The sequence below is a fragment of the Trifolium pratense genome, linkage group LG4 (assembly GCF_020283565.1).
Source record: "Trifolium pratense cultivar HEN17-A07 linkage group LG4, ARS_RC_1.1, whole genome shotgun sequence".
In the NCBI taxonomy this organism is placed as follows: domain Eukaryota; kingdom Viridiplantae; phylum Streptophyta; class Magnoliopsida; order Fabales; family Fabaceae; genus Trifolium; species Trifolium pratense.
The window spans coordinates 32,211,184-32,234,481 of NC_060062.1; the positions used below are offsets into that span (position 1 = coordinate 32,211,184).

General features: G+C 32.0%; 4 protein-coding genes across 6 annotated transcripts; 1 reads left to right on the plus strand and 3 right to left on the minus strand.

The window, feature by feature from the left end:
* Nucleotides 1-1,493: 1,493 nt before the first annotated feature.
* Nucleotides 1,494-3,508, minus strand: LOC123922493. The gene is made up of 2 exons (XM_045975209.1): nucleotides 3,096-3,508; nucleotides 1,494-2,893 (listed from the first exon to the last, which is right to left on the minus strand). Exons 1-2 carry the CDS (start codon nucleotides 3,415-3,417, stop codon nucleotides 1,494-1,496), a joined length of 1,722 nt encoding a protein of 573 aa, XP_045831165.1. The 5' UTR covers nucleotides 3,418-3,508.
* A 2,689-nt stretch (nucleotides 3,509-6,197) lies between these two features.
* LOC123922494 lies at nucleotides 6,198-8,212 on the plus strand. The gene is made up of 2 exons (XM_045975210.1): nucleotides 6,198-6,610; nucleotides 6,813-8,212. Exons 1-2 carry the CDS (start codon nucleotides 6,289-6,291, stop codon nucleotides 8,210-8,212), a joined length of 1,722 nt encoding a protein of 573 aa, XP_045831166.1. The 5' UTR covers nucleotides 6,198-6,288.
* Nucleotides 8,213-10,856: 2,644 nt separating this feature from the next.
* On the minus strand, nucleotides 10,857-12,709 carry LOC123882494 (LOB domain-containing protein 13-like). Of its 3 annotated transcripts, none has more exons than XM_045931362.1 (3): nucleotides 12,500-12,709; nucleotides 12,038-12,284; nucleotides 10,857-11,558 (listed from the first exon to the last, which is right to left on the minus strand). In XM_045931362.1, exons 1-3 carry the CDS (start codon nucleotides 12,514-12,516, stop codon nucleotides 11,121-11,123), a joined length of 702 nt encoding a protein of 233 aa, XP_045787318.1. In that variant the 5' UTR covers nucleotides 12,517-12,709; the 3' UTR covers nucleotides 10,857-11,120. The 3 variants fall into 3 exon arrangements, with proteins under 3 accessions (XP_045787318.1, XP_045787317.1, XP_045787319.1); XM_045931361.1 differs by having other exon boundaries at nucleotides 12,038-12,288; nucleotides 12,500-12,685; XM_045931363.1 differs by having other exon boundaries at nucleotides 12,038-12,370; nucleotides 12,500-12,685.
* A 9,212-nt stretch (nucleotides 12,710-21,921) lies between these two features.
* LOC123923707 lies at nucleotides 21,922-22,775 on the minus strand. The gene has a single exon (XM_045976423.1). The coding sequence runs from the start codon at nucleotides 22,636-22,638 to the stop codon at nucleotides 22,051-22,053; it is 588 nt and encodes a 195-aa protein (XP_045832379.1). The 5' UTR covers nucleotides 22,639-22,775; the 3' UTR covers nucleotides 21,922-22,050.
* Nucleotides 22,776-23,298: the final 523 nt, after the last annotated feature.

Here is a 23,298-nt window from a genome sequence, read left to right on the forward strand (position 1 = left end):
AGCCTCGGATCGATTATAAAAAAAAGTATTTGTTAAGAAGTAGAGGCAATCATCACCTTATAAACCGGCTTGTAAGGTGAGAATTGCCTCTACTTCTTAACACAGCCCTTCGCGTCTAGTACTATTGAGCTTGGTGAATAAATATATACTCCCTCCGTCCCGATTTATAAGGGAAAAAAGCACTTTTTTTTGTCCCAAATTATAAGGGAAAAAACTCAAATTTGACCAATTTAATTTTAAACTTCCAGAAATACCCCTAATTATATTTTCCAAAACAATTAGTACGTAATTAATAGGATTGTAGTGCTACGTACTCCCTTCTTGGTAATGGTATTGTAGTGCTACGTACTCCCTTCTTGGTAATTAATAGGATTGTAGTGCTACAGTACCAATGTTGGAGTATAATTAGGGTGAGTCACTTTTTTGCAATTGTCAATAATGGTAATGGTATTGAACAAAGTAACTTCCCTTCTTGGTACTGCTGAAGTTCTTGGTATTGAAATCTTAAAGAAGAATAGTGATATGACAATCCTATATAAAGATTGTTTTTTGTCCATCACTTTCACCCTCAATACTCTTGTTCATTTTTCCTCTGTTACAAATAATAATGGCAGCAACTCAATCTTATTTTGATGGACCCTCATTTGATTTGGGAATTGAAGAAGCAGCAAAGGAATTGTCACTTCTCATTGTTAAAAAAAAATTACAAGGTGAAATTGAAGGTGAAACAAATGCAAACAAAGAGAAACATGGTGGTTGTTTGCAAATTGTTGAACCCTATAATAGAGGGTTTTTGGATCTCAACCGAAAGGTTGTCGATTTGAACAAGTTTCCAGATGATGGGTTGAACTTTGGATTTGAGAATGAAGAATTGAACAAAGAGGTTCATAATATGCTGAAGATTTTTGTAGACTCTTCCTACTAAATGAATTTTGTGGGTTTTATTTTCTCTGTTCTTAAAAATTAAAGAGGGTTTTGTTGGTTTTATTTTCTTTCTATCTTAGTTTCGTGAGTTTTGTGTGTTTTATGGAGTACTAATCCCTTGTATCAAGTTATTTCTAATATGATCTATGAAATCATTATTATTAACTTTAATCTTTTCTTTTTATTCATTTCTTTTTATTCATTAGATTGGTGTGAAAAAGTCATTGAAATATTGAATCAAAACATAAAACAAAATGAAGATGTTAAATCCCACACAAAATGTCGATGACATACATTGAGTTTTCAAAGACACTAACAAGAATAACAATTTCTTAAACATTAAAAAAAAAAAACTCAGAGATCGGGACAAAAATTCTCCAAAAACACAGAGGCAACACATTATCATCGATCGATGTTTCGGTACCTGCATAAGAAAAAAAGTTTGTAACCAATGAGTTCATAATCTTTGCAATGAGACAAAAAAAAGAGCATATTTTTGTTTTAAAGGTTCATATACCTTTGCAGCAACGCGAAGTTGCAAAAACTCCATAAAAGGGCATTCACTGTGTTCATACAGATGGGTTGATACCTTTGCAACAACACAAATAAGAAGACAAGATTAGAATACTCCATAAATTTGCAGCAAGACAAATGCAAACAGGGAATACTAATGATTTAATACCTTGACCAACATTGTCTAAATAAGCACAAGTTTGTTGAACTAATTCCAAATCACATTTTAGGTGACAGGGCAGTTTGCCTTGATTTATCAGCACATCTTTCTTCATATGGGGAGTTTTGTACTGATTAGATCCTTTGATCTTCATTATCACAATCATAGACGCTTGGAGTGTGAGAAAAACTTTGTTAGAATCTATACTTGAATAATTATCAAAGGCTTGTTGCACAACCTGAATAAGCTCATTCACTGATCTAGCCACTTCCGTCTGTTGCAATGATTGAATAGCACTAAACAACCCCAAGTCTAAAACATTTAAATCAGGAGAGTTAGGCGGTTGACATATTAAACGAATGTCAAAGCCACCTTCAGCAGCTGCTCTACAAAATAGTGGGTCATTTATAGGTACATGACACGGTGCATTATCTTGTTGTATGTAAATTGTTTCCCGTATACTATCACGCGGCCATTTTTCTTTAATCGCCGGTAAAATCTTGTTTATGAGAAAGTTCCGACTAACTTCTTTAGTTATAGAAGTTATTGGTTTTGTAACAAGTGTCCCAGCTGGTCTATTCACACTTGACCTTATTGCAGGCTCTTCAACAACTAGAGGCCACATGCCAATTTTTCCTGAAAACGTCTCATTATTATCATCATCAAACCTAGGTCTTGCCATAGCAACTAAAAACATAACCTTAGTAATGTAGTTTTTGTTTTTGCACGTACGGTATGGATCATCCTCATTTGCTAAAAGATAATATTTCTTGTTTTTTTGGGTCATATTAAACCATTTTTCATCTATATGAATAACATTATACATTGACTTAAATTGTGGATCATGAAGAATGGTATTTTCATCAAGCATGGACAAACAAAACCTAAGACGGCTTATCTTATTATCGTCCTTCAAATATGGTTTTAAGGGACTTGAATGCCGACGCAAAATCCCTTCTTTTTTCAACTGCAACAACCTATTTTTGTTAACATTTAAGGCACGTCCTAGAGATCTATAAGTACCGCGCTTATTTAACTCAACATCACGCACCTTTTCAATATCTATCTCAATTCTTTTGCGACCAACATTTTTTGTTTTTTTATGAAGAGCATCGCCGCTTTGACGCATTTGCATCCAAATCCGATAAATCACATTTTGAGAGACCGAATAATATAAAGCCAACCTTGCGACAGTCCCGCGTATCAGCTTACCATTATGACTCTCATTTATCAGTACCTGAGAAATGGCATCTCGGTTGATATTGCTCAAGAATACACGTTTTTTTTTAGATTGTCCTGTCTCATATGAACCAATATAGAACACATTAGAACACACAAATAAAGCATGAAACCAAATAAAACCACTTCAATGAGACACGTATAGGCAGAGCTCTAAGTAAAATGACACATGTTGGAGTATGAATAAAAGGGACAACATCCTCATACAAATGACACAATACATAATAAGAATAAAAACAAAACATAATAACAATAATACCTTCTGTGGTTATTGTCTCAGTATATTCCTCTTCAACCCCTTCATCATTTGGATCATGTTCAGCTTCTGAAATTGTAGTATCTTCATCACTCATCTCTGTCTCCAAGTTTCCCATGTCTCCTCCTTCACTATTTGGATCATATTGGGCTTCTACGATTGTTGTACCATCTGCTATGTTTTGATTAATTTCAGAAGCATTTGGTACTGTATTGTGAATAACTTCAGAAGCAATTGTTATTGTATTGTCAACAACTTCAAAATCATTGAAAGGGATATTTAAATCAATATCTAAAGGCATGTTTAAATCAATTTCTAAAGGCATGTTTGTTGAGTTTCATATAATGCAGTCCTATTTGCAATTTATAGGCTTGTTTGTTTTAAATCAATGAAATTTTTTAAACATGGCGCCACAAAATTGTTTTCCCACCTATGAGGAGAAGTTGAAGAGTTACTAAAACAAAATTGGTGTTTTTTATAGTACGATACAGTATGCACTTAGGAAATAGTAGTAGGTTATTAAATTGTTTTGCTTTTTGATGGAGTAAGTTAATAAGGGTACTTTTGGAAACAAAATTATGTTTTTGATAGATTTTAGAATATTAAATGAATTTCTTAATAAGTGTGTTTTTTTTTTTCCCTTATAAATCGGGACGGAGGGAGTATCGTGGATGACCCAATAACGAGTGACCCAACAGATCTTGGAGAAGTTCATGTAATTGAAAACCGCAATTAACCAACAATGGAAATTGAGGAGCAGGCCCACGCCTCGATAAATTACATACATCTATGAGTTAGTTAATATAGCAAATGAAAGGATCGATAAAATTAACGGGTGACTGGCTATCTAGCTCATGAATTTGAAGTGAAATATTTCTTTTTTTTTAGTCTAGTTATCTTTATGTGTAGTTTTTATTTTCCTCAATAAGATACAAAATGATCGATAAGATTAAGCATGACAATGGGGCGGGGAGGGGACGGATTTTGCCCTCCCCAAATCCAAATCCATAAAGTTCGGGTTTCCCTAAATTCATCCCAAATTTGAGCAGGGATAAAAATGATAACCTCAAACCCATACCGTAAGATGGAAAAAAAAAAAGTTATAAATTCAAATGCTACTTAAAATAATTTATAAGAAAAAATTACAAATTAGTAAAAAAAAAATTTCATGAGAAAAAGTTCCACCAAGCAGATCGATTTATATAAATTATCTAATCTATATAAGAAAGTTAACTGTTTTGAATAAGTCTAAACTACCATTGTTTAAGGGGCTGCCATGTGTCTCAAATGAGGATAATTGATGTCCAAAAATTTGATGGTTGAATTTAAAGTACACTCCTTTTCAAATGAAACCAAGCCATATGAGCCATTTGGGGCATTTGTGAGTGGAAAAGTGTTTTATCAAACCATATTTTCCATTCTAACCAAGTCACTAAGTCATTTATGTCTTTTTCAGTTTGAATAAAACTAAGTCATCTAAGCTACAAATACATGTGACATCTTTTCACTTCTCTCAATGTCTCAACAAATTTCAAATTCAAATTTTTTCCCCCTCATCACTTATTTTTCATTAACTTCTATAAAAAATTATAAAAATTGGGAGAATAAAAATTATCAAACGTGAGACAAGTTCTAAATTATAAAAATTTAAAAAAAAAAAAACTTTTATACGGGATAAGTTCTAACTTATATAAATTTCAAATTAATTATCATATACGGGACAAATTCTAACTTATAAAGATTTTAAACTAATTATCATATGTGAGACAATTTCTAAATTATAAAAATTTCACAAAACTTGTTTTATACGAGATAAGTTCTAACTTATATAAATTCCAAATTAACTATCTTTACATGATAAATTCCAGTTGAGTTGTTAACCCAGTTCGGTGCAGAACGTCACCTAATCGGGAGGATACCAATCCAGGAAGGAAATCCACTATAATAGTTCCAGTTCAAAGCCCTCAATAAACGCCCCGTTTATGACTTATCACCTAGACACTACCCGTGCAAATTCTACCTAGGAACTCCTAGATATGAGAACCTCCGCTCACTTCCCTCAATCAACACAACTTGTGTTTACAATCGATAACAATCTGTAAGGAGACACACTCCCATAAAACTAATACCTAGCCAACACCCTTGACTAAGTTCACAATTTGGAGTTGCTTACAAGCTTCCTCCAAGTACAATACTCAACTCTCCTAGAGAATGGCTACAAGACACGAAACCCTAAAGACTACATCTTGATGAACAATAGTTTCGGTTATTTGCACAAGGTTTCAGTCCTCCTTTAAAAAGCCTGAGCTAGCACGAGCTAGATCTTGAATTGAGCTTCAAAAAACGCAGCAGGTCCGAAAGAACCATCAAGGAATATTCTTGAATCAAATGTTTTGTTTTCTAAAATAGTTGATGCATTCTGAAACCAAACTAGGTCACGACCGCCTTCTAAAACATTAGGAAAGGCTCACTGCCTGGTGCACAAGTAAAAAGGCGAGATTCCATAAATAGAATGCCACACGAGATTAAAAACGCGAAAGCATCGCATACTGGATGTTGTATTCAATGGTTAAGCATTAAGTCCAACATCTTGCTAGTATATTTGTTTTAGCAAAATGGGGCCAACATACAAAAACACCAACAAAACTAATCAAAATTCATAATTAACACTTTGCAAAAAATATATTTGTCAGCATATTTCCAACAAAATTCTAAATACTTATTAACTACATCTGAATTTTAAAAACATTTGTTTCCAATTTTGATTACCAAATTATAACTTAAAAATATATCGTCGTAACGTTACGACCCTACGATAGTACAAGTCTATTACTAGTTTGCTATAAACTCTAAAGTACTCCCTCCGTCCCGATTTATAAGGGAAAAAAAAAAAACACACTTATTAAGAAATTCATTTAATATTCTAAAATCTATCAAAAACATAATTTTGTTTCCAAAAGTACCCTTATTAACTTACTCCATCAAAAAGCAAAACAATTTAATAACCTACTACTATTTCCTAAGTGCATACTGTATCGTACTATAAAAAACACCAATTTTGTTTTAGTAACTCTTCAACTTCTCCTCATAGGTGGGAAAACAATTTTGTGGCGCCATGTTTAAAAAATTTCATTGATTTAAAACAAACAAGCCTATAAATTGCAAATAGGACTGCATTATATGAAACTCAACAAACATGCCTTTAGAAATTGATTTAAACATGCCTTTAGATATTGATTTAAATATCCCTTTCAATGATTTTGAAGTTGTTGACAATACAATAACAATTGCTTCTGAAGTTATTCACAATACAGTACCAAATGCTTCTGAAATTAATCAAAACATAGCAGATGGTACAACAATCGTAGAAGCCCAATATGATCCAAATAGTGAAGGAGGAGACATGGGAAACTTGGAGACAGAGATGAGTGATGAAGATACTACAATTTCAGAAGCTGAACATGATCCAAATGATGAAGGGGTTGAAGAGGAATATACTGAGACAATAACCACAGAAGGTATTATTGTTATTATGTTTTGTTTTTATTCTTATTATGTATTGTGTCATTTGTATGAGGATGTTGTCCCTTTTATTCATACTCCAACATGTGTCATTTTACTTAGAGCTCTGCCTATACGTGTCTCATTGAAGTGGTTTTATTTGGTTTCATGCTTTATTTGTGTGTTCTAATGTGTTCTATATTGGTTCATATGAGACAGGACAATCTAAAAAAAAACGTGTATTCTTGAGCAATATCAACCGAGATGCCATTTCTCAGGTACTGATAAATGAGAGTCATAATGGTAAGCTGATACGCGGGACTGTCGCAAGGTTGGCTTTATATTATTCGGTCTCTCAAAATGTGATTTATCGGATTTGGATGCAAATGCGTCAAAGCGGCGATGCTCTTCATAAAAAAACAAAAAATGTTGGTCGCAAAAGAATTGAGATAGATATTGAAAAGGTGCGTGATGTTGAGTTAAATAAGCGCGGTACTTATAGATCTCTAGGACGTGCCTTAAATGTTAACAAAAATAGGTTGTTGCAGTTGAAAAAAGAAGGGATTTTGCGTCGGCATTCAAGTCCCTTAAAACCATATTTGAAGGACGATAATAAGATAAGCCGTCTTAGGTTTTGTTTGTCCATGCTTGATGAAAATACCATTCTTCATGATCCACAATTTAAGTCAATGTATAATGTTATTCATATAGATGAAAAATGGTTTAATATGACCCAAAAAAACAAGAAATATTATCTTTTAGCAAATGAGGATGATCCATACCGTACGTGCAAAAACAAAAACTACATTACTAAGGTTATGTTTTTAGTTGCTATGGCAAGACCTAGGTTTGATGATGATAATAATGAGACGTTTTCAGGAAAAATTGGCATGTGGCCTCTAGTTGTTGAAGAGCCTGCAATAAGGTCAAGTGTGAATAGACCAGCTGGGACACTTGTTACAAAACCAATAACTTCTATAACTAAAGAAGTTAGTCGGAACTTTCTCATAAACAAGATTTTACCGGCGATTAAAGAAAAATGGCCGCGTGATAGTATACGGGAAACAATTTACATACAACAAGATAATGCACCGTGTCATGTACCTATAAATGACCCACTATTTTGTAGAGCAGCTGCTGAAGGTGGCTTTGACATTCGTTTAATATGTCAACCGCCTAACTCTCCTGATTTAAATGTTTTAGACTTGGGGTTGTTTAGTGCTATTCAATCATTGCAACAGACGGAAGTGGCTAGATCAGTGAATGAGCTTATTCAGGTTGTGCAACAAGCCTTTGATAATTATTCAAGTATAGATTCTAACAAAGTTTTTCTCACACTCCAAGCGTCTATGATTGTGATAATGAAGATCAAAGGATCTAATCAGTACAAAACTCCCCATATGAAGAAAGATGTGCTGATAAATCAAGGCAAACTGCCCTGTCACCTAAAATGTGATTTGGAATTAGTTCAACAAACTTGTGCTTATTTAGACAATGTTGGTCAAGGTATTAAATCATTAGTATTCCCTGTTTGCATTTGTCTTGCTGCAAATTTATGGAGTATTCTAATCTTGTCTTCTTATTTGTGTTGTTGCAAAGGTATCAACCCATCTGTATGAACACAGTGAATGCCCTTTTATGGAGTTTTTGCAACTTCGCGTTGCTGCAAAGGTATATGAACCTTTAAAACAAAAATATGCTCTTTTTTTTGTCTCATTGCAAAGATTATGAACTCATTGGTTACAAACTTTTTTTCTTATGCAGGTACCGAAACATCGATCGATGATAATGTGTTGCCTCTGTGTTTTTGGAGAATTTTTGTCCCGATCTCTGAGTTTTTTTTTTTTAATGTTTAAGAAATTGTTATTCTTGTTAGTGTCTTTGAAAACTCAATGTATGTCATCGACATTTTGTGTGGGATTTAACATCTTCATTTTGTTTTATGTTTTGATTCAATATTTCAATGACTTTTTCACACCAATCTAATGAATAAAAAGAAATGAATAAAAAGAAAAGATTAAAGTTAATAATAATGATTTCATAGATCATATTAGAAATAACTTGATACAAGGGATTAGTACTCCATAAAACACACAAAACTCACGAAACTAAGATAGAAAGAAAATAAAACCAACAAAACCCTCTTTAATTTTTAAGAACAGAGAAAATAAAACCCACAAAATTCATTTAGTAGGAAGAGTCTACAAAAATCTTCAGCATATTATGAACCTCTTTGTTCAATTCTTCATTCTCAAATCCAAAGTTCAACCCATCATCTGGAAACTTGTTCAAATCGACAACCTTTCGGTTGAGATCCAAAAACCCTCTATTATAGGGTTCAACAATTTGCAAACAACCACCATGTTTCTCTTTGTTTGCATTTGTTTCACCTTCAATTTCACCTTGTAATTTTTTTTTAACAATGAGAAGTGACAATTCCTTTGCTGCTTCTTCAATTCCCAAATCAAATGAGGGTCCATCAAAATAAGATTGAGTTGCTGCCATTATTATTTGTAACAGAGGAAAAATGAACAAGAGTATTGAGGGTGAAAGTGATGGACAAAAAACAATCTTTATATAGGATTGTCATATCACTATTCTTCTTTAAGATTTCAATACCAAGAACTTCAGCAGTACCAAGAAGGGAAGTTACTTTGTTCAATACCATTACCATTATTGACAATTGCAAAAAAGTGACTCACCCTAATTATACTCCAACATTGGTACTGTAGCACTACAATCCTATTAATTACCAAGAAGGGAGTACGTAGCACTACAATACCATTACCAAGAAGGGAGTACGTAGCACTACAATACCATTACCAAGAAGGGAGTACGTAGCACTACAATCCTATTAATTACGTACTAATTGTTTTGGAAAATATAATTAGGGGTATTTCTGGAAGTTTAAAATTAAATTGGTCAAATTTGAGTTTTTTCCCTTATAATTTGGGACAAAAAAAAGTGCCTTTTTTCCCTTATAAATCGGGACGGAGGGAGTATATGTTTCGACAGACAAACAGAGCATTAATTTTTGGAAATAAAGTAAGAATTCATTTATTTAAAAAAAAAGTTCTCCACTTGTATGTTTGGCATCAATTTGATCAAAATTAATCATGATATGAAATATGCACTTAAAAACAAAATCTTTTTTTTTTTTTTTTGAAATTTTTGCTTCGATTTCAATGTAACCACAATTGAAACTAGATCAGCCACATTTGATCATGAACATGCAATTAATATTAAGGATTGAAATAAGTTAGATCTAAGTATGAACATATACTATAATCACAAGGGAACAGAAACTACATCTACACGTCAATGCAACCGTACTTTGTCTTCAAATATATATTTCAGCTGGCACAGACTCATTAACTCAAATATATAAGTTTCAGTCAAATTGAGATTAATATTCCCTCCACGTGCAATGGTTAATTGTTCATCACTTTATTCATGTGATCTTCTGTGCCAATATCTATAATAAAATCGTACTTCCTCATTGTATGCGTTTCTCATGGAGTACTATTTTTATTTATGATCTTCCTAGCTACCTTCTTTTACCAATTTCTAGATTTTTCAGTTGACTTTTTTACCTTAGTTTTTTTTTCTTTCCATTTTGTGTATTTTTTGTAATATCTTAAATCACTTTGGACCACAATAAAAAAAGTACTCTATCAAGAAGCTTAGCGATGGATGCCTCATTTTTAATTAGGGTTGGTTTTCGAATGGATTGTGATTATTTGCTGTGACAAAAACATATAATTCCACACTGTCTGAATCCTGATAGTTTATTTATAATTGACGGCTCATATTAATAAAATCAACTATAAATAATTTCAGAAATTCAGATCCGTTTTCGAATCCATGGCGTATTTTATGTAGATTTCAACATGTTTTTTTTTTATAAAAAATATGTCTCATCACTACAACTGCAAATTTAAATAAAATCCTTTTGTTAACAAGACTTTGATAACAAGACTTCTGATGTTTCACAACTTCAATTATTTTTTTAAAGAAAATCCTTTGTGTTATATATATATATATATATATATATATATATATATATATATATATATATATATAAATAAAATAATTACACATGAACGAAAGGTAGACAGATAATAAATTACGCTGCTAAATCTTTCTTTATAACAAAACCCACCCTTTAAAGAACCTTTTGAAGTTGCATAACATAAATCTTGCATAATTGAAAATAAATGAAGTTATGCTATTCAAGCTTATCAAAAAAAAAAAAAGTTATGCTATTCAAAATGCATTATTATTCTTACAAATAAAGACAAATCAGGTAAAATTGAAATAGTATAAAAGTAGTACAAAATATACTACTAAAAAGCATATCAATGTAGTAGGACTAATTTCTTTCCCTTCTCAATAAACTTTCAACTGAACAAAAGAGAAGAAAAAGAAAAATGACCAAAAAGATGGTTCAAGTTATACAACAATTCTTCTAAGAAATTAAGCATAATATTATTCCTACATAAAATGAATAATAATACTCAAATAAACCTAAATAAAATATGGAATATTTTCACTAGAAATAGATCCATGACTCATTGTACTCTTAGATGTAGTGTAGACAGAGGAACCCGAAGACGAAGACAACGACGAAAGGATAATGGATTGAGAAGCTAATACTTTTTGTGGTGGAGGAAGAGAAGGAGATGGAGGATCTAAAGTAGGAAGAACAAGAGGTTGAGAAAGACCTTGTGAGTTTGCATTTGTAGGGATTGATACTTGTTGAGAAGAAATAAAAGAAGCTGCTTCTCTATATTTATATTTTAGTATTTCAGCTCTAATTGCATGAAGTTCTGCTTGTAAAGATTGAACTTGTTGTTGTAATGTTGATATTGCACCCATGCATCCATAAACAGGATCTCTTAACCTTAAATTTGCTTCATAAACCATACTATTTGCTGCATCTGCTCTTTGTCCTTCAGGTACCTCCTAAAAATAAATATAAAAAATTTAAATTTGACAACAAATTAACAGTAGTTATTACTTATGAAATTTAATTTATACACCATATCATGTAAATATATTTTACATAGTCAAGTCATGCCAACAAATCTTTATCGTCATTTCATTAAAAAAATTGCTAGATTTGGTCTAGTAGTGAAGAGTTTATGTAGTATGCATAAGGTCATGAGTTCGATCATCTGATCCATTGTAAAAAAAAAAAAAAACTAAAATTGTTTGAAAAATCTTTAGTCAAACTTTACTAATTACCCCTCAGCTAAATTTCAGATTACTAGAGCCACTTTCTGTAAAAACCAGAAGGTTAAAAAAACATGATCGATTATGATTTGTTTGCGGTGTAAATTTTTACACCAAAAGTTTATCAAAATTAAATTAGATAATTATTTGTTAGTCATATTGAAGAAAAAATAAAAGTAACTAATTTGAGGTATGAATTAGGAACAAACCAATAGCAATTTGGAGACATTGCTTGCACCAAACACTTTATGAACAGCTGCAAATTTATGAGGCTCATGTGGTGAAAAGTAAGGAGAGAAAGGGCATTCCTCAGCACACCTTCTTCTCAATAGCTTACATGCAGCACAAGGAGTTACTGTGTTTAAGGTTGTTCCAATAACTTGGCCATGAAAATGCTTCCTTCCCATTTGAGATGATGTTTCTCCCTCTGAATTGATTTTTGCTATTTCATCTAGTCTTTCTTTGACAAAAAGAAAGAAAAGAAAAAAAGTTAAATAGTACTCTTGTCCTTAACTAAATCTATTTCATGGGATCAGGATTTCCTGCTGTGGAAAAAGCACGTGTTTACACGAGTAATCGATTGAGACCAAGAACATAGAAAATCATATATATTTCATCTAAGAAATGAAAAGGAAATTAGGAGATTATGTTTGTTTGCTAATAATATTTACCTGTCTCTGGAGGACATCCAAACATGCTTGGTGATTGTTTTATCTAATTAAGTGGTTGTTGAGAAGATAGAAAATATTGATTTAGATGCTGATGCAGACACAAAACAAGAGAAAACTTAAAAGAATGAAACAAGTTCTTATAAGGCAAGGTTAATAGAAAAGTAGGTCAATGATCTTTATAAGTAAGAAAAGAAGAAAATTGGAACTATTAGGAAATTAAAGTTTTCATATGTATATATATTTTTCTTAACTCTAATAGTGAGTTATGAAAATTTAAAGATAAATAAAATCTGATAAAAAATTATTCCATTTAAAATTATAATTCAAGTTTTTCTAATTTTTTTTTTTTAATTGAAATTTATTAATCATAGTTTAATAGATCACAAATATATACTCTCTCTAGTTAATTTTTAATATAAAAAATTATTATTATTTTTTATGAAAAAAGAAACTTATTTTGAAAATATATTGAATGATATGTATCTAATCTATGCATGATATGAACTAAATACATCAATTATTCTATAAAATAAAAAATAAAATATTTCTTATATTAAATAGGAGAGGGAGTATATTATAAAAAATATACAGAGGATATTAAAACAAAAGATTAGGTTGTATTATAGCCATTTTAAAGAGAGAGAAAGTTCACTTTGTCAATGACTTGCACACGTGTTAGTGTTTATGGAAAAATGACAATTGACTTTAGAAAAAACAACAAACATCAATGTCAAATTATATGTTGATCAGATTAGTTTTCTTTGAGTATTATTTGAGAAAATGCTATGGGCTGCAAAGTGGTATATCATATATGGCTCCATTTATTGGATGCCTTTGTATTAGTCTCAAGTTTTCAAGTAGTAGCTATAAATGTATATACGAGCTAGGGGCCACTTAGATTTTGCAATTCTTAATGATTATTGACTAATTTTGTTTTCCCTTAATGGAAACAGGTTATAATTGAGGGGGTAGATTAAAAATAGCAAGATAATTTTAGACACTAATGAATGATAGTTAACTTCAATCGACATCTTTGCATAGTAGACACGGAATTAAAATTACCTAACTTACTTCTCTCCAACAAGAACAATTAATTAAGGCTTGGTAACAACTTTATATATATTTTTTTATCAAGTAATTGAGTGGCTAAAAAAAATTCACCTTAAAGTGAATAAGTGTATTGTCCGTGATTCGAACATCGATTCCTGCACAAATAGTGTGATATCCCTGCAAAATGTTCGGACAACCTCAACACCGGCTTTAGTTAATGGGTGCCTAACCGATGAATTTCAATTTGAGAGGGTGTGAGGCAAGACGATCCTTTCTCGCCTTTTCTATTTCTTATTGCGGCAGAAGGATTGAGTGTTATGGTTAAGGCTTCTATGTAGGCTGACCTTTTTTCTGGTTTTTCGATTGGGGAAGATTTGTCTTTTAAGATATCTCATCTTCAGTTTGTCAACGATACTCTAATTGTAGCATAAAAGAGTTAGTAGAATATTTGAGCTATCAAATTCATCTTGTTGTTATTTGAAATGATGTCAGTATTAAAAGTTAACTTTGACAAAAATTTGTTGGTTGGAGTGCATGTGTCGGAATCTTGGTTAATGGAGGCGTCAAATGTTTTACATTTCAAGATTGGAAAGGTTATGTTTGCTTATCTTGGGTTGTTTGTTGGAGGTAATTCTAGAAAACTTTCTTTTTAGAGATTATTGAGAAAATTAAATCTCGGTTGTTAGCTTGGAAATGTCATAATCTATCAATGGGTGGTCGCTTGGTTCTTCTAAAAGTTGCTTAGCTTGTCATTTCTTTCGATTTATTTTATTTCCTTTTTAAGGCTCCCTAAGGTATTATTAAATCTCTTTTAAAATCTTTTTTGTGGGGTGGGGATGGGGAGGCTCAAAAGGGGCTCAAAAGGTTCACTAGATTAAATGGGTTAACAATTTACTTAGATCAAAGTCTTGGAAATTTGGGAATTAGGAGGATGAGAGATTTTAATATTGTGTTTTGGGCAAATGGTATTTGAAAGTGAGGACGGAAGGCTGTGGGGAGATTATTATGGGAGATTAGTGAAGGTGGGAGATAGGCATCAGAGTGGTGGAAAAACATAATTAGGCGCTGGGGTGTTTAATTGTTTTGCGGGATGATTTGAGAATATTTTATTTAGGCGAGTGGGTGATGGGGATCATTCTCTTTTTTGGGATGATCCTTGGTTGGAAGAAGAGTCGGTTTTAGAGAGTGTCGTTATTATTTATTGTTGGTAGAGTGCAGCTTGTGAAAAGTGTTATTCATGGAATGTTGATATACAACTTCCTTATATTTTTTTGGTTTGTCTCTCATAATTTTTTTTGACAAATGGATAAGAATTTTTATTTGGGTGAGAGACGTGAATCAATGTAAAATTTGCACCGTGGCATTGCGCAAAGTTTGCATTCCTATTAAGGAGGAGGGCCTCTGTATTAGGTCTTTGAGAGATTTTAATGAAGCTACTATTTTCAAATTGTATTTGGAGTTAAATACTTCTAATAATCAATGAGCTTCTCTTCTTAAGTCAGGTTCTGTTTGTGAAACTAAATCCCCTGTTATCGCATTTTTCCGTATTCATACAGTCAGGATATTAATGGTCTTTTCTTGATATGATGGTTCAAAAGTAGATTTCATAATTTTTAAAATGCTAAGCTTAAATCAAGATCGTCTAATCTTGCAATCGAGCAGTCACCGATAATTAACAATATACATGTCAGAAAATTCAATAATTTAATAAACATTTTACGATGCAGCAAATATATTTTTAACCCCATTAAGAATATTAAAATAATGGGATTCTAGAATCTGAATTTTTTTTAACAAAATTTACTTAGAAAATTAGATTTCAAATAATTCTTTCTTTTTTCTTGGTACAAAAGAGGGCCTAAGCCCAACAAAAAACAAAGCTAAAGAGCTAGCCTAACATTTTTAGCCATACAAGCCCCAGATAAATCATCAAAAAGCAAACTACGGAGTTGACTCGGAGGAGACTTCACTATCGAACAACTAAAAGAACTCATTGAAATGCTATAATTAGCAAGCCAGTCAGCACTTCTGTTTCCCTCCCGTCATGTATGACGAACTTGGACCTGCCAATCCAAAGTCAAAATTGGAGTCACCCCTCCAATATTGCAGTTTCCGGTAATCATGTCAATCAAGAGTTTTGAGTCACTCTCAACGAGATTTCAAATAATTCTAAAGGAAAAAAAAAAAAAAGAATTTTGGGGTGTAAAGATAATTTTTCTTACACTTGGCATTGGATCGTCCATATGATGCAACAGTAAAAGGAACACCAATGCATAGAATCACACGGCCCAAGCTTGATGCAATCATTTATTGAATTAGTCAAACCATTTTTCTCCTATAAAATTATAACAAAAACTAAAAGTAGATTAAATTGTAAGCTATTGTAAGCTAAAGGTAGATTAAAAATTAAAACAAAAAAAAAAGAAAACAGTATAATAAAAATGGGCTTTAGCCCTGTACTTAATAAAAAAAAAAGTAGATTAAAAATAAACTCGCGCTAAAAGCAGTAGTTCAACTTTTTTTTTTTTAAGGAAACTTTGTTTTTCTTTTATAATGATAATGATAATGATGACTAGCTGCCAAACAGTTTGTGTGATCCGCGAAGCGCATAATGTTTTGTGATGGTTTATCAGAATAGTATGGTAACCAATTTTCTTAAATTGAATTAAAGGGTATTGTTGGTATTATGAAAAGTCGATATCGAAAACTTTTAATATATCCACTTTAACAAAGTCCACCAGAAAAACATGTCAATTGGTTATCGCATCAAAATTGTCGAGGTCTCTTATTAATTAGTATTTTTAATATCACAGCGAATAACAAAATTTTATGTTCTTTCCTTAACAGTTAAACAGTGTCAATGTGAGGGGAGGTGAGTGTCATGCAAAAAAAAATTAGAGGGGGTGTTTGTGTTAAGAAGACTTCAACAGAATGAAAAGAATGTTTCACAACTGCGATTGGGAGGGCCTGAAATCATTTGATATTATAATTGAATCCCGAATCAGATTAAACTGATGGTGAAAGGAAAAAAAAAATGGTTGAAGTTGTTAAAATGCCTTTTTTTTTTTTTATAAAATCAATTAATAATATGATTTCAAAATTAAGAAACGGGTCAAAAGAGATAAATATTAAGAAATATTACCTTTTTGTCTTTTTAATATTATTTTTTTACTATCATTTTAATATTATTTACGCAAACGAAGGAAATCAATAAAATTTGCTACTTTTTGTCAAAAACAAAAATGCTACTTTGATATGATTATAGTATAATACCCGTGCACATGCATGGGTCTCGGCGTTGCCACGATCTTTTTCATTATTGTAAGACGAATATTGTATAGTGCAAAATTAGTGTTACTATAAAATTATTCGTTGGTAGAAGATTGTTATTCTGTGTATGATAGTTATAATTATAATATGGTAACACCCTCAACGAATTTAGTATGGAACACACAATATAACACACTGCAAAATTAGTTAAGAAAAATGCTAACTAGTGTCTCAGAGGTACTAGCTAGTTAAAGAACTAAATATGATAAAATAGGTGGAACAATTTGCTATGTTGATTTGGGTACTATGGAACAATCAGAATAATATTGTGTGGAATCAAGCGCGGGAACCCGGCCAGCAACTAGGCCTTAAAACTGTGTGGCATGAATGGGAAACAATGCAGGTTGTGCGTACAACAGCAATAGTACCGAACAGCAGCAGTCGAGTGGCAATTCGTGTGGTACAAGTGCAATGTAAACACAACCATTCATAGTGAGGTTGGGAAAACAAGTGTCGGGTGCGTTAGAGACTATTTTGGGGTGGTTAGAGACTATTTTGCAATGTAAACAAGCTCTTGGATTCAAGGTATGTGCTGTCATAGAAGGACAAGAAGTAGCTGTGCTAGAGGCTATCAAGGAATTCAGTCAAAGAGGCTTTAGAAATGTCATTTTCGAAGCCGACTAAAAAAATGTAGTGGATGCAATTCATAGTATATATGACGGTGTGTCTGAATTTAGTTTTATTATTAGAAATATCAAATGTATTTTATCTTTACTTTTGGACTTTGAGATAAAATCTATCAAGCGAATATGGTTGTTCGTGCGACAATACGAACGACAAGTTTATTACCATGAGTTTATAGTATACCTCCTTGTTCTTGTATTACAAGTTTATTATATAATGAAAGATCTACTTCTAATTATTTTCAATTGAATTTGTTGAAGCAAAATCCTTTTTGATATGTGTTTTAATGACAACAAACCTTATGGTATAAATGTTAAGTTTTATGAATGGTGATCAACTGATGGTTTGCACTTGAGTTTTTGTTCAAAAACAGATAATGACAAAAAGTGGACGAGCTAGAGGCCACTCACATCAACAAGTGCACTTTATTTACTCAAATTAAGAATGAAAGAACTGGAGTATCGTCAGATAATTACAATAGTAGTATCACAAGCTTCATGAAGATTTTTAAAGACTGTTGTTTGAATCATACAAGGATTCATTGAAGGTTCAAGCAAGAAAGTGAACTTCATGGTTAATAGTCTTCATCTTCACCACAAGGTTTACAATGGGAATTAAATATTTAAGGAAGATTAAAAGGATCGTAGTTGAAGAATCAAGATGGAAAAACCTGCATCACAAGCTACAAAAGAATATATTTGATGTTGTGTGACAAAACTAACATTGAGTTTTGTACTACATGCTTTGAAGAATTACAATTGCAATTAATGTCAAAAGGAATGATGCATGTACGAAAGATCGTCAAAAGCTACTCAAAGTATCATCCTACCAAAGCTTGTCAATATGACAATGTTTGAGAATGATCTTCCATAAGGTTTTCAAAGGAGCTTATGCACAATGCATAAAATTTTAATCATTCTCAATGATGAGTACACTCACGCCTCCACTAAATAATCATAAACATACTCATTGAACAAAACATCAAAGAGGAATTGTGAGAAGTTTTGTAACAAAAAAAGAATTCACAATTGATTGACCAAAGAAGATATTATCTTCTCATAAAGAAAAGAAATATTATCAACTCTTATGAAACAATGTTCTCGTCATGAACATGTTTATTTCCCTCAAGAGCATTCATATAAGTTCAGCACAATTACAAGAATCAACTTTGAAGAAGAAATCATTTCAAAGGTTGAATTATTTATAAGTCAGTAGAACGTTCTCACGACGTTCTCCCAAGTTTTCGTGTTTAGGGATAATCACTTTTCATAAGTCAACTTGGTACAAGACATGAATGACCTTTTATATGAGAGTTATATCAAGGATCATAACAATGGAATAAGTTATTTAAGGTAACAAATGAGTTATGTCTAGAGAACATTCTCTTGTTGTTATATTCAAAGAGTTACTTGAATATATCTTTTTTCAAGGCTTATGATTCTCTCATGGACAACTGATGTTGTTATTTAGACCAACAAGATTGCAGCAACAAGTACATACATCTTGCAAAAGCTCACTTGTTGTCAAAGATGCAAAAAATAATAACGGGTCTCTATATTCTCACATGCAAGGTGTCCTTAAATTACTATTCATGTGTACTTGCAAGGACTGATGAACAAGAGCTACTCTATGCTTCTCTTGGAGTTTTACAGTTGAAAGACAGCTTGCAACAACTCATTAAGCACATGGGTATTATCTACACCGGTACAGAGAATGATCTCCAGAATTCTGGAGAATGGTCTCCCAGATTTTTGCACTTATGTGGCAATCTTATCCAAAGGCATTCCAATTTGATTTTCACACATGGGGAATATATTTGCAACGGATATATGATTAGAAACAACTCATTGATAGTTGGCTAAAGAATATTTCTGCCATCAAGTACAATGTGACAGTCAGAGACCATTGAAAGAATGATCTCCTGAAACATCTAAAGGACAGATTCACATGGACTGTTTTGTTTCTCTCACAACAACTATTTCTATACTCTCAACGGTTATAATTGATGTTCAAACTACAGAAGGACATCTCCATCTATAAATAGCATGGTTTGTTGCATAAGAAGAGCAAGAGTTCAAGCTACAAATCATTAATCACTTGTTTTTGTCTACAAGTCATAAAACTCTTCTTTAAACATTTACACTCAAAGATCTTCATTCTCATCTATACTTATGGTATATTGAGTGTTTTTATTTTCTTCTCAAACTAACCTTTGAGTTTCTACAAAGCAAATATCTCAAGAGACCACTTTGCTACACAACTCACTTTTAAGTGGTTGTATCTTTGTCTCTTCCTTTTCCACTGATACTCTGAAGCTCTCTAGAAATCTAGGATCATATTCAGTAGAGTACTTTGAGTGTAACAAATTTGTAAGCTTCACAACCAGTTAGGTTTATAAGCTTGGATCCAAGAACCATTGATAATCTTTTAGGATCTTACTCAAGTCAGTTTGTGTTAAATTGTTTGAGGGTACCTTGTTAAGGTAAATCAGTTTAGGATCTTTGTGAATGACCTTCCTCTTATTTGACCGTGGGATCGCCAACATGAGTCTGTGTTCGGTGGTTGATAAGCTGCTAGTTGGTATTTAGTTTAGGGCTTGTTGTTTCCTTTCACTTTTCCCAATTTCCCTATGTGAGCTTCTAATTCTGACAACAGCTAAATCTAGGGCACTGCATAAGGTATAAGGAGGAGATTTCCGGGTATGAATTCAATTGATTGGGCATTTCTCTGACGATCAAGACAATTCCCGGAAACTCTTTCATTTCATATCGGTTTATTCTTCTTACAAAGCAAATAGCATTTCTTATTGATAAACTCAGTGCGTTTTGCATAGATCGAGAGTTGTAGCTGGATTCTTTACTCATGACATACTGGGAAGAATTGCAGGAAATCGTTCGATAAGACTTATCACTACTATTTGAAACGAATATCTCTGGTAGTCAATCTATTTCCATCAATCGGCCGGTGGGAGCGAGAAGTTTGAGATATGTTTCCATCAATCATCTGGATCTACGCTAAGTGCATATTCTCTTTCAATAAGGATTAAATATTAGTATTTTATGTATGAATTTTAATTGACTATTTTAGTAACTAAGTGTAAATTGTCACATTCTTATACACACTTTTTAGTGGTGTTTCTATTTCATAAATTAATATTTTTATCTAGTTTTTAGAATTATTTTACTTGTTTTTATTTCTTTTCCAATTTTAAGATGAGATCAAGAAATTAAAGAAAAGATTGAATTTGATGATTTTATGAAGTCTTATTGGCCAAGAAATGAATTATACTACATATGCAGAGAGTGAAAAATCAAAGCGTTTTAACTCTTGTACGTAGCCAAAAGGTGAATGTACAGGTTTAATATAGTATTTTAAAAATCGGATTGGATTGACGGTCGAACCGGTCCGATCGAGAAATTAGATATTAGAATAAATCAAACTCTTTATCAAATAAAAAAAAAAAAAAGAATGGATCAAATTCTACTACTATTTCCATACTATAATTTTTGGCTTAACTATACATTTGGTCCCTTACGTTTATTTTAGGTTTCAATTTGGTTCCTTACGTTTAAAAAGTATCAATTTGGTCCCTTACGTTTATTTTAGGTTTCAAGTTGGTCCTTTCCGTCAATTTTGTCACATGTGACAGTCAATTTGCATACGTGGACTGACACGTGGCACTTGGACACGCTGACACGTGTACTATTCAAACGGTGTTAGTGACAAAACTAACAGAAAGGACTAACTTGAAACTTAAAATAAACGTAAGGGACCAAATTGATACTTTTTAAACGTAAGGGATTAAATTAAAACCTAAAATAAACGTAAGGGACCAAATGTGTAGTTAAACCATAATTTTTAGAGTGGAATCCATCTATTATCGGGGTACAAAATCATATTTATTTATAATCATATTTTAATTGTTCTCTTGACGCTTCATTTTTACATTGCACCAAAACGTTTCTCTATCATGAATAGTTAAGAGTAAAATTGAAAAGAAAATAATATATTATAACATTTAGCTTTCAAATTGACAGATAAATAGGAAAAATAATTCAAAAAAAATAAAAGCTTACAATAAATGTAGCATATCAATTTAAAGTTTTAAAACGAGAACTATCATTTTTTTTTAACAAGAAAACGAGAACTATCATGTCCTCAGGAATAATATATCTCAATTGATAGAGATATTGTATTTTATTTGTAGGAGTTGGGATTTAAGCTCGGTATCTCCCACTTATTCGCCTTAAGAGAATTTAATGATTAAACTAATTGACAAAAAAAAAAAAACTATCATCTTTCATGATCTCCCACTACTCAACACTTAAAGTGCGTGAGTTTAATCCTTCAATATTATTATTTGGTTTTAGCTAGGATTGATTCAAAAAGAAAGAATCAAACTAATTATCATAAACAAGTTTGAAAAATATATATGATGCGTGTACTAATTAATAAGTTTGACATATACAATCTTTCCAATTCTAGCTATATCATAGCTTATTATTAGTTAACCATAACAATTAGAGAAAAGTAGCTTGATCTAAACATCACATAAAATCACCAAACAATACCTTCTTAAACATGGAAGAATAACTCCCTCGTGATTTTACATTGCCAAAACACACATTAGAGCTACTAACATCGTATAAATCTTCGTCTTCTTCTTCCTTCCTCGAGTGTATCATCGGAGAAGATGGCACCGAATATGATGTTGGCCGTGGAGAGGACAATGACAAAGATGACGACGAAGATGATGATGAATAAGAGACAAAATTTGATGATGTCAGGGGTGGATTAAGAACGGAACCTTTTTTTGTAGTACGTTTCGGAAAAATTGTTTGCATAAACAAACTCTTTTTGGACTTGATAGGTTTTTTGGTTGCATTTTGGAAATAAGATGGTGGTGGAGTAAGAGGAGGAAGAGACTTTTCATTTGATCTATGTTTAGGTGTACCTGGTTGAGATTCCCATACAAATGGAATTGAAGCAAATTTGTTGCCATGATAATCTTCATTTGATGAAATATTAGATAATTGCCTTTGTAGTTGCTCATCTAAGCACATCATCTTCTTGTTCTCTTGTCTTTGTACAATTATGGGAGAAGGTTTTTGGAGAAAGTACGAAGGCTTTGTCATGTTTATTAATTTGTTGGGGCAAATTACTATTTGGCAAATTATGGGTGTGTATTTATGTTATATAATATATGCATATGTAGTAGATATTAGAATTTGTGTGAGACATGTTCAAAGGGTTTTGGTTCAGTGAAAGAGTAGTTTAAGACTTTTTTAAGCTCAAAGGGGAATCTCTAACATTAGATTTGTATTAATTGGTAGTCGGTGTCTTTTGTTATTTTTAAGTGGTTTCCACATTCTAGTGGAGTTTTGTGATCGTTGAATAAAGAAAAGGAGAAGTCAACTATCTAAATAATTAAGTAGTGAACATTTTCGTTTTTATATAACAAATATAAACATTTTCTTTTTTATATGACAAATATTGGTATATTAGTATTTTCTATAGAAATATTTTAACTTTTTGTTTGATTAACTCTTTTCAACTTCTTTTAACTCAAATATATTAGGTCCTCTATGAATAAAATCTACTTTCAATAGTTTATTACTTAAAAGTAGAACTAGTTCTCTTCCCGTGAGCTTAGCTCAGTTGGTAGGGACATCGTACTATATGTGCAGGAGTTCAGGTTCGAACCTGAGACACTCTACTTATTTATCTTTAAGGTGAATTTTCTAGCCACTGGCTACTTAACAAATAAAAAAAAAAACTAGTTCAAAATATCCAAG